At 32.7% G+C, this 12,359-nt stretch overlaps 1 protein-coding gene across 3 annotated transcripts in view; it reads right to left on the bottom strand.

The window, feature by feature from the left end:
* Window positions 1-12,359, bottom strand: part of LOC143079299 (uncharacterized) — a 41,307-nt gene that overhangs the window by 26,382 nt on the left and 2,566 nt on the right. For all 3 annotated transcript variants that reach the window (XM_076254558.1, XM_076254561.1, XM_076254559.1), the window contains exons 2-10: window positions 10,989-11,079; window positions 9,402-9,612; window positions 7,603-8,856; window positions 6,674-6,847; window positions 6,081-6,223; window positions 4,286-4,390; window positions 3,040-3,169; window positions 2,569-2,762; window positions 1,552-1,722 (exon numbers count right to left, since the gene is read on the bottom strand). In XM_076254558.1, the coding sequence (XP_076110673.1) occupies window positions 1,552-1,722; window positions 2,569-2,762; window positions 3,040-3,169; window positions 4,286-4,390; window positions 6,081-6,223; window positions 6,674-6,847; window positions 7,603-8,856; window positions 9,402-9,612; window positions 10,989-11,021 (2,415 nt within the window). In that variant the 5' untranslated portion in view covers window positions 11,022-11,079. The remainder of the gene's footprint in view (window positions 1-1,551; window positions 1,723-2,568; window positions 2,763-3,039; window positions 3,170-4,285; window positions 4,391-6,080; window positions 6,224-6,673; window positions 6,848-7,602; window positions 8,857-9,401; window positions 9,613-10,988; window positions 11,080-12,359) is intronic.

Genomic DNA, 12,359 nt, shown 5'->3' with positions numbered 1-12,359 from the left:
AGGATAGTAGAATATGTAAAATGTGTAGAAAAAATGAAATTCAAAATGAAATTCATTTCCTTATTAACTGTGATTTATATAATGAACTAGTAATGAACTTTATTCAAGCACACCAGACAAATAAACATTTTTATCACTATCACATTGTGAACAATTAATACAATTTCCAATTTCTTTTCAAAGAAGAACAGCTAAATATATTTAACAAGCAATTACAAAATGCAGACGATTTATATATGTAAATAATTGTTCTACAGGACCCTAATGTGAAATGATTTTTAGTTTTATATTTTTTAAGTGACTTACAGGTTCAATGGGCCGGTCGTACAAAAACTGTATTGAAAAATATTATTATACTACTGTGTATATATACACAATGGCACTATAATAAACAAATTCGTATTCGTATTCGTAGTAGCATTTAAACATTTTCAGTTTCCTTTTTTTTAAACAAAAAAATAAATAAAACACGATACAAGACAAGTAGTTAATGAAATATTTCGAATGTATACTCTTTTAAAAACACAAATAAATCTCACCTTACACAATATAACTATGTACGTCTCAATCTAAATTGTCTATGCATGTAAGTTACATTACATTGTTGACATCACGAATATATACTGTACATGCAATTCATAAGATGTGAGAAAAAGAATATATACAAATGAACGATACTCGTTTATAAAACGCAAGTGCTAATTATTTGTGCCATTTGCATTGAAAATTCTTAATTTGAATCTTTATTTTATCGTTTTAAACGTCAATACACCAACGGATAACATTTTAGCTATAAGAAATGTGTATAATCACTCGAAAAAAAAGGACACACTCGAAAAAGCCCTGACTGCTCTCGAAAAGCCCGGACATGAAGAAATGAATTAAGTCTCAAAATAGCATTTTCAATGCAATAACAATATTTTTTGTAAAGTGTCTGTATATCTAAGCATATATAAATTCCATGTATGCATTTCCGTCGACATTTACATTGGTATGTGTATAAGAATGGCTTTATTCTGATTTTTGGAATAAAATCATTGTAAGGCTAAATTTTACTTTTTTAACAAAAACAAATGTCAGAATGATAATATCTTTTATCTCAAATACTAATATACCTTGTTTAACCTTGTATAGTAATCTCAAGCTTTTATATCACGTCCTGTCAGAAATAAAGTCTGTTTGTTTACATTTTTGATCATATTCACTCGAAAAAAAGTGGTCACACTCGAAAAAGCCCAAACAAATCACTCGAAAAACCACCATCCTAGCTGGACACTATACCTACCGTGATAATGCTTTTTGATGATGCTGACAACAATTGTACTAAGGCTCGTCTACACATATGTACACACTATTAACCTCTACTATTAGAAACAAGTACATGTATACTGCATATTGCGCTTACATACTTTTGGTCATTGCAAGTATCTGAAATGACTATTAGGCAATGATACACTTTTCTGAAAAGAATATGCTTTTTTTCTCTATGCCAAAGTAATGAATTCTAATCATAAAAGAACATTATTATAGTAACTTAATATTATACGATACCATAATGCCTGGTGATGTGTTCAAGTACTCCTCAGTGAAATAATCGAGAAGATTGACTTCTTGATATTTACTACCCCATATATGTGATGTAACAAAACATGTGTCTGTATCATAACCGCCATCACAAACTCTTATATCTCCCTCTGTCTTCCAAAACGTCAAATCTCCATTCTTAAAAAAACACAAAATGACAAAATATTTCGAATGAATTAAAACCCACAAAACAAAAGAGAAGACCCGATATGGCGTAAGAAACTGGACAAAAGGACAATTTAAAACTCAGTGTTACCGAAAACATAGATTAATATTGATGATAACAATAACTGATAAATAGAAATGAAACGATAGAGACACAAGAACAGGGGTGGTGAGGGGTAAGGGTGTCCTGTTCATCATCAATTCCTCAACAGAAAAAAAAAAACATTTAAAATACCTTGTTTATAATTTAATCGAGTTTCGTCTAAATCAGAGTCGTCAATTGGGATATAATTAAATCAAAAAGTAAATCAACAAATATACCGAACTCCGAGGAAAATTTAAAACGGACAGTCACTAAGGGACGACACCAAAAAATCAATGAATGAAAACTGAATTCAAATAGTTTGGGGGTGGGGGGTGGGGGGTGGGGGGGGGGGATAAAATTGCTGCAAGTTTTGTTCAATTGACATCGATTTTATATATATCATTATTGGTCAATCAATTTTTTCCTAAATTAAGTTAAGAAGAGGGGGTAGAGGGGTCAGTGAAAAGACTATATGAGTTAAGTTTTTTTTTATCCTAAATTGAACTTTTAATGTCGTCCCTAAGGCAAAATCAATAAAAAAAAGTTGAATATCATTGAAAAAAAATATCAATCAATTAAAACCAAGGTCTGACTTAGTTCATCAATGGCTGGTGGTAAAACAAAACCTATGTGGATTGAATAGTTTTAACAATTGATGAACAGTAAATTTTATGTTATTACAGAAGCGAGGACTACTGAGTTTTTTTGCCGTGTAGAGTACCAATTAATCATACCTCTCCAGTAGGATTATGAAGTAGATTTTGAGACCATCCAACGATACTCATATTCTTTCGGGTGTTGATAGTCGTCAATGGTGGAATTTTGTCTATTACTTTTTGTCTTTCTATATATTCTTGTTTCTTTTGTGATTCAGTGAAGATTTTATCACTATACGTCATGTCAAGTAAAGCGAAAGCACAAATCTGGTCTGAAATACAAAGAAAATAAATATAATTATTATAGTATTTTAGTAAATCACATTCCCATTTATGTTAACTTCATTCGGTAGGCAAAAATTATTAAGAAATTGAAGAACTTTGAAATCCCAAAAGTACAAAAAAGGGACAAATAATGGCCTGATTTGAAAAGCAGATAAATAAATTGAAAATCAAATATTTCTCTCTGGGGATTGTTATAATATTTTTTTTCAAAAGTTAAGAATGTATGAAAATAAACCCTCTGAATACAAAAATAAGCAAACTCACCAGCATGTCTATGTACGTCTTTACTTTCACTCTCAATTTCGAAAAAGTTACTATGAATATCAACATTGATATCAACACAATAACAAGTTGGGCCAACTAAATCTCCTGGTTTCTTCATAGTTTCTATTATCTACAAGAAAATCACATCGTTTTCACCAGTTGCAAGACAAAGCGTATACTAGGCAAATCTTGGGATTTAAAGTCATATGAAACCTCAAATTAAAAAAAAAATGATGCATATTTTTTTTATAACTAAATGGATAGCTTTCATTATAAAACTTATGTACTTATACTTTTTTGGTTCACATTTAGAAGAAATTTACTTTTTTTTTATTGCTTGCTTCCAGGAAGCAATTCGCCGACATATTGTCCGTATGCTAGTGACCGTAGCGTAAAAATCCGGTGATCGCAATACGCATGGATCTGACATTAAAATAAACTATTATCTGATTGAACATGGTATACATGTACACGTGTTCAATACCCATGTTTTTTTGTCGATTGTTTACTATAAGGTGACAATCGGTAAACTACGGCTCCAAAACGCGAGAATTAAGTAGCTGCCATATTTTCACATCATAACAAACAGAGAGAAATCAAAAATGACGATTATATGATATGTTTGCGTAAAAAGAGATAAAATCGTGCACAGAAGACTAAGTTTATGACATACATGCATTGGTTCAAGAATTGGATAAACAATATTTTTCTTCAGTCACTCGTTTCATATGACTTTAAACTTCCCTTTGAATGTTAATCTAGAAAAGCATGTCAAACACACTACATTGATAGTACTTATAGGATTGATTTGCTGATGATGGAGGGATATTATCCTTTATACAAATATTTTGCTGTGTAGCTTGATATTAATATATTGTGGTCAATGAGAAAAGCGAAATACATGCAAACGTAACCATGTTATATTTTTCGTTAAATTCTCATATTTGCACGTGTATGAACATGCTTGGATAATGTAGTAACGTTGGTATTGTTGTCTGTTACGTTTAAGACATTTTCTTTGTAGTTTACTCCAAATGTTCAAGCTTTTAAAAGCGTCTGATTTAAAAATTAGGAGTATTTAGAGAATAAAATGCTGCAAGCATATCACATTCTGTACATTATTTTTTTTCCTTACCGGAATCAGTTTGGAATTGTTTGTTTCATTTATAACTAACTGAAAATATTCTCTAGTACACTTTCTTTACTGATTCAATATTATTTATAAAAGTTCTAAATATCAGTAAACCTCTTTGATGTCTTTGCTTATTGGTCTGCCATTAAAAGTCATGTCCTCTGGTACATCAACAACATGCACACGTAATTTGTAGCTCCCATTTGGTATACCATTTACCTTTTTGAAACAGAACACATTGACGGTAAGAATATATAGATGAAACAGAACACATTGACGGTAAGAATCTATAGATGAACACAGAACACATTGACGGTAAGAATCTATAGATGAACACAGAACACATTGACGGTAAGAATCTATAGATGAACACAGAACACATTGACGGTAAGAATTTATAGATGAACACAGACAAAAAAATGTATCAAGGAAGAAACCTTACAAAATGATAAATAAACTCATCATAGATATCATAGGGTTGAAGGCATAAAACTTTGCTCAGTGCTCGGAGCACAAAAATCATGCTCGAAACATGAAATCCAGCAATTTGATTGGTTGATTTTCAAGTCTGAGTACAAAAATCATGCTCGAAATTTTTATGACCGTGAAACCAGAACTAAATTGTGAACATACGCCAGACGCGCTTTTCGTCTACAAAAGACTCATCAGTGACGCTTGAATCCAAAAAAGTTAAAAAGGCCAAATAAAGTACGAAGTTGAAGAGCATTTTTATTCATTAAACGTTAAAAAGCAACATCTAATTGAATTTAATAGGACCGCAGTAAGGATAAAAATAAATGCTAATTTCACATGCTAATATGTGTGTGATATTTTATACAACTTCGCATTGGATATCCTTAAGTGCTATCATATATAACATCAAATGTTAACTGAGCTCTCTTTGGTGTAAATACGATGACAAAAGTAGGTAGTGAAATGTGAAAACATAAAATTCTATGTAAAGTCGATGAGACTCGAAGATATAATTATTTTCGGTCCCTCGTACTTTTACTGTGAGTTTGAAACATCAACCAATTAGTATCAAAGGCATTTAGTCAGAGGGCATTTAGTCTCCATCAATATATTAGTCTCAGTACAAATCATGAAGCTTTAAATCGTTCCGAGTCTATACAATTTAACAGAAACCACCATCATTGCCACTATTACTAGATGGGGACAATTCATCTATAAAACGATGTTTAATGAACAGTTTTGGAATACCTTATAGTTATGTAGTATATGAATTATACAAAAATCAAAAGAAGCATTATATTATAAGCTCAAACCATACAGGAGCGAATTGATATGTAAACATAAACAAAATGAGACGCAGTGAGGGAACAACTAAAGTATTATGATACCCCTAAGTAAAAGTTATTGATATTACCATTTGAAAAGATTTGTTAAATGCTTTATAAGTGATCGCACGGAAATGACGTAAAGAGTAATTTCCATATAAATGAAGCAACATCTTTGAATTCAGAAAAGTATAATTGATTAACGAACATGTTTTTTAGTTGTTAGTCTTGTATTATTTTAACTTTTAGTTTCTTGTGTACAATTTGGAGTTTAGTATGGTGTTCATTATCACTGAACCAGTATATTTTTGTTTAGGGGCCAGCTGAGGGACGCCTCCGGGTGCGAGAATTTCTCGTTGCATTGAAGACCTGTTAGTGACCTTCCGCTGTTGTCTGCTCTCTGGTCGGGTTGTTGTCTTTTTGGCACATTCCCCATTTCCATTCTCAACTTTATGATCTGCATTTGTCATAAGTAACAACATATCAAAAATTTAAATGAAAGGTTCTAGGTTGTCTAGGATTTTTGCTTAAGAAAACAGCTTCAGCCGTCAATCAACTGACCTAGATTACTCGCGTTAGAAAACTAGGTAAAAACTAATAATCCATCCTACCTTATACCTAAACCGTTGTTCAGATTTTTGTTCCGTGTATGCTGATCTTGACACAGAATACAAAAACCCGTCATGTGAGTTCAGCATTGAAGTGGGTAGTATTGTTTGGGTTTTCACAGAACCAACAGCTTTGCTTTGCATACCTATGAAATAATGTGTACCTACATGTACTTGTTTATAACCATTAATGTTGATAACTAGAACACGCATCTTAAATATTTACACATCTAATAACACTTTGTAATACGCAGGTTGGAAGTTTACCGAATACGTATAATTTTAAAATAAACTATATCATAATATATGAAATAAACAAATTTTTATCCACTACTCGTATAAAGAGTTTAATTCTATATGATAACATTTTGGCAAATGGCTTTCGGTAACTATGCATATTCTTAGATCTTGGCTATGTTGTTTTGTCTATTCGTCGTATGTTACTAAATCTATTTGTGCTTTCTGTCCTATAGATAGAACTTATTGTTTAAAAGTGTGTCGTTTTTACTTCAGTCTTTTTCTTCCGGAGTTTAGTTCAATTATTAGCAAGTCTTATAATACTACAAATTGAAAGGATTTCCTTTACATTATCTTACCAGAAAGAAAGTTGCTGTCAAAGTTAGCAAACTGACGGTGTTCACTTGAATACACGATATCATTGAGATCTTGGTATGCTGGACCTGCGCAGTTTAAAGCATAAATAACTCCTGGTTTTTGTCTGGTTATGGAACAGGGTGAACCAGACAACTCTATAAACACATCTTCATCAGCTTAAAAAAAATATCGAATACATCTCAAATATTGTTATGAGCAGAACTTATTTTTTTGTAGGAAAAGCTGATACCATATATCTTTTCTAATACATTATTGGTCAGCCTTGCTTTCGATAAAAATAAAATTTTGATATTATCTGAACGTTATCATCATTGTCTAGCAACTATTAATGAATACAATAAAATATCAAACCAGCTGTGCCATTAGATTATTTGATCTGTCGCACTTCAACTCATGTATATTCAACTCTTTTATTAAGAGAGGGAAAACCCCTTAAACTGTCATTTAAGAAGAAATTTATCAACCGATCGATTCATGGATAATTAAAGTCCAGCGGCAAATATTACCCGCATGTTGAGGACGATGACCATAAAAAATTATCGGCGACGAAACTGATGTTCAATTGTACGAGTTTAAATCAAGTTATTTCATCACTGCAGAACACTTTATTTTGACATTGAACAGACCAGTTTTTGACCTAAATACTGCACCCATAGCTACATATATAGAAGCAATTCATGTAACTATCAATTTTAAAAGAAGTGTTTGGCACAATTTTTAACCAACACAACGATTTACGCGAGCACTCTACTTGTGACTATTTTATAAACGATAACAGTAAATATAAGTCTCTAATCAAATGAGACAAGATATCCATTCTTATAGGGACAGCTTTATAAAAGCTAACAGTGGCCAATGAAAATGTATTATGTAAGTTATCTGATAGATTTAAAGGTTAATATAATCTTACTGTTCAAATTCTTTCTTGTGGCAAATATCCTGACTTTATGATAGCCAACATATTTTTCATTATCCTGCCACTGATAGGAAAATATGTATTCGCCATCTCTATACGTCAATTCGTCGATTGAAATCGTGTGTACGAAGTTGTGGTCTAACATTATACGAATAGTTGACGATTTATTCAAATGACCTGTTATTTCTTCCATTGTAACCTTCACATTGCCTGTTGTCTTTGTTGACTCGCCCGTTGCTAAGCAACCATCTTGAGAAATACACGAAACAAGATCCATATAACCTGCTTTGACATTGGACAAAACAGCATATTTGCACGGCTCGTTTGGTCCAATAACCACCAATTTTCCATCTACAATTTCGAATTTCCAAATATTTGATTTTTTGCAATCCGTTCCAAAACTACCTGCTACTTCTTGAATATCTTCAAGATTTTGATTGTTGATCGCCAAAAAGTACATAGAAGAAATAGTACAATCTTCTACGCCGTAGCTATTTGAGCAAAGAACAACAAGAGTGCATTGTTCGTGTAATTTAGTCAGTAAAGTATGTTTCCCAGATAAGCACTGCGTCTGCGTTACCAGGACGTTTTGATTTTGTTTTGAGGTAGGATTATTTGCATTATGGAACAGACCATACCGACTGTTGGGTGGCCCATGCACAGTCACCATGTGGTTTTCTCCAAGATCAAATTTGAATTTATCTTTCCCTGATACAAGCTTTGATTCGAATTTTCTATTGCTAACTCCAGTGCGCAGAATATAGACAGCATTGTGGTATTTGACACCGTCGGAACCACTACAAAGTATTAATGTAAGTCCACAGCTGTCTTCTTCGCACAAGGGTACAGGCAGCTGTAGAAGAGCCTTTTTGTTTTGACTCTCTACGTATATTCCATTCCTGAGATTACCATAGCGACAGTCATTGGCCAACAGCATTAAATGATTGGTGCCGTATTGACAGTCACCAATAAACGTTCCCTCTTCGTCAACATAATGACTGTTAGCAGGATTAAAGTAACCATCCTGAGACGATGCAATTGGACTTACTTCAACATGGTTACAGTCAAACCCTGACCTCACTAATAACAGTTCTACGCATGTTTCATTCTTATTGTTTCCGGATGCACACGACACAAAGTAGAGAGCAGTGCATCCACCATAGTAGGCGTTCACGTTGAAGTTAATTTTTCCATAGCTACGTGTCGGTATCTTGGATGAACAATGACCATATATCGTCTTCACAAAATCTGATGAAAGATAAAATAGTCACATTAAGAATTAAGAATCCAACACAGGATTCAATATCATTATCTATCGTAACCTCTATTAATGTGTTTGTTAAAATAAAATTGCGAGGTATCATATACAACTGTAGGTATCCGTACGGCCTTCGATAATGAGCCAAATTCATACATATTCATTCATATATAGCAAACTATAAATGCCCAGAAATGACAATCGTTTAATACTTTAAAAAAAAAGAAAACTAATGGTCAGATGTATGTAAAAGCAATAAAAGAAAAAAATATGATATACAGCAACAAACCACAACCACGGAATTACATGCAAACACAGAATATGGCGCGGTTAAATATGTTTGCGGACGCATAACCCTCACATAACCTTAGACAGTGATGTAACAGCACAATTCAAATCGATGCAAAGCACAAATACAACTAAAAAAACACTTAAGGTACAAAATACAGATCTGAGAGTACTCGCAGTAACTAAAAGCTATAGAGTTATAGTGGCTAATAAAAACTAATAAAATAATATGTTTTAAGCTTAGTACCATCGCTAACAGTTGTATCCCTCTGGTCCTGAAGTACTGTTGAATTTTCTCTCTCACTTGCTAACTTGGCTATAGCTTCTTCGTCTACCTCATCAAATATTTCTTTAATGACCCCTCGGTCAGCATATGTTGTCTTTGGGATATCACTTCTCACAGGGACCTCAAAATACGTAAGTTCTCGGCGATAACCTCGTATGATATTAGGTCCAGTCTTCAAAATGGTAACAAGAATAAAATAAGGTTAAATAGAGTAACTGTCATTACCTAAGGATTCAGAATTTAAGAAAAAAATGATTGATTGACTGATTTAATAGAGTGTTGCTGTTTTTGGCGTCCAGTGACAAATAGTTGATGCAAACTCACGATAAAACTACTGATCTTAAAGTCCCGAGAGGATAATGATAAGACAATGATTACAAATCACACACAGCCGTTTAACATTATTTATTCGATTTAATGTACAGAGGAGGATTTAGGGGGGGGCAAGGGTCCGCCCCCCTTTTTTGGGAAAAAAATTGGTTGCTTATATAGGGAATCACTGATGCGTGACTGGAGTGGGCCCCCTTAGGTCAGACAGTGGGCCCCCTCTTATGGAAATTTCTGGATCCGCCACTGATGTATAACGCATATTCAATAGATATAGGTAGATGTGGTATGAGTACCAATGAGACAACTTTCCATCTAAATAACAATTTATAAAAGTAAACCGTTATAGGTTAAAGTACGGCCTTCAACACAGAGCCGTGGCTCACACCAAACAGCAAGCTATAAAGGGCCCCAACAATTACAAGTGTAAAACCATTCAAACGGGAAAACCAACGGTCTTTATCTATATAAAAACAAGAAACACTTATGAACCACATAAACAGACGACAACCACTGAATGTTCAAACAATTTTCAACAATGTTTAAACAATTTCGGAAACAAGATATCATTGACTGGAGAAATGTTTTCAAGAATGATTTTGTTATCCGAATACCAACTTTCAATAGCTTATTTAAACTGCCTGTTAAGCTGCCTAGAACTGTATACAATCTAGTCAACATCAATCGAACTAATAATTTTTTGCACCATTTGATTTACCATGTCTTTATGTATATGTGATCCTGGCAAAGGCTTTGCTTTTTATGTATTTGATCATAATAGTACAGTTACCCTTTACAAGCCACCATATGGTATCTATATTCCTTTGTAATTAATTTTTTTTTCAAAAGCGGCCATATACCTAATACTTTACATGCTCATGAGTATAACTTGAATAGTTCATGTTAGTTACATTTTAAGTTACATGTTAGTTACAGATGCAATATATAGTTAAACATATATATTGATATAATATAATAAAATCATTGTTATATTATATAAAAACTTATCCATCGCATAATGTTTAAAGAACATTTATGACAAAACATGTTTCATATATGAAAAATAATAAATTGTAGTTTTATGAAAAGTTTTCGTAATTTTGCACGAGTTAACTTTTGTACAATGCAATCACATTGATCCATGTACGATACTTGTGTATTAATGGGCTATACACAATTGCTTCCTTAAACTTGAATACTTAAGTAAAAAATATATTTTACCTTTTTTGACTTGGACGACATTCGTTGAGCCATTGTTCTATCTGTCGATACTTATACTTAAAACGAACCATGAAGAAGATTACATGTATCTCTAAAGAATACAAGAAAGACAATTAAGATGTGAAATAATTCCATGATGTTAATATCATTTATATACTGATAGATTGATTACTGGTTGTTTTATGTCCAGTGGAAAATCTTTCTAGTATATTCATTAAGCCTCGGTCACACCTTAACGAATAGCTCGAACGGATAACTTTTTTTCAATCCGTTCATTTCCGTTAGACGTCCGTTCTTATCCGTTAGACGTCCGTCCATATCCGTTGCATATCTGTTAAGGGGGCTCCTGGGTATAAATCAAATTTTTTTTCTAATATAGGATTTCGCTATATTTTTTTATAAATGAACTTTATCATATACTTAAAAGAAAAATGAAATAAAAAAAATGGGGTCACCGTTCATTTCAGCTCACAATCTGCCTCCGGCAGAAGCAAACATTTTTGTTAATGTCCTTTTTTCTGTTGAACTAATAGGAGAAATAGAGGTAATATCGAAATAAAAAAATAACCTAATTACAGAAATCGCTTAAATTTTACAATTATTTAGTTTATGTACAGCTTCTATGAAAACAATTATAAAAAAATATAGGTCACCGATGAGTTAAAAAAGATATTTCAAATTTAATGCCAAAAAATGGCATTTTTGCACCAAAGGGAGATAATTTGGAGCTTTTTCAATGATATAAACATTTTAAAATTCATCTGGGGCAACACCGAATCGATTTTTTGGGTTGATTTTTTAACCATATCATAAAGTAATAACTAATAGCGTAATAAATAAAATTTGTAATGAAAAAATAAAGGTTCAATTTTTTGCTGAAATTTTTGTACCCACGAGTCACCTTAATTTTGAGCATGTTCAAAACGTTGAACGGACGTCCAACGGATAAAATGTCCGTTGAACATCCGTTAGGCGTCCGTTTTGTATCCGTTACGTATCCGTTGGAGGTCTGGAGGATAAATTCACCAACGGACGTCTACCGGAGGTTTAACGGAAAAAACGGATGTTGAACGAATGAGAAACGGACTTCTACCGGAAGTATAACGGATAAAACGAATGATGAACGGATCTGAAACGGATAAATACCAATTGAAAATTTTGCATCAGAAATGCTAATTGTTAGTATGTCAGATTTCTTAAGGTTCATGAATTCTTATTATTCATAATCTATCTTAGTGTAAAGGTACGTCTTCACAATCAAGCAGCTCTTTTTCAGGCCAGACACTGCCCTTTGGCGACATTTTGAAGAACAAACCAAAAGCAGTCACACAGAAACATTTTGAATATTTATACGATTTACATGTATTATTA

Source organism: Mytilus galloprovincialis, chromosome 6, assembly GCF_965363235.1.
Source record: "Mytilus galloprovincialis chromosome 6, xbMytGall1.hap1.1, whole genome shotgun sequence".
Lineage (NCBI taxonomy): Eukaryota > Metazoa > Mollusca > Bivalvia > Mytilida > Mytilidae > Mytilus > Mytilus galloprovincialis.
Note: the sequence above shows the minus strand (reverse complement) of the source record. Positions and strands in the feature narration are given on the sequence as shown.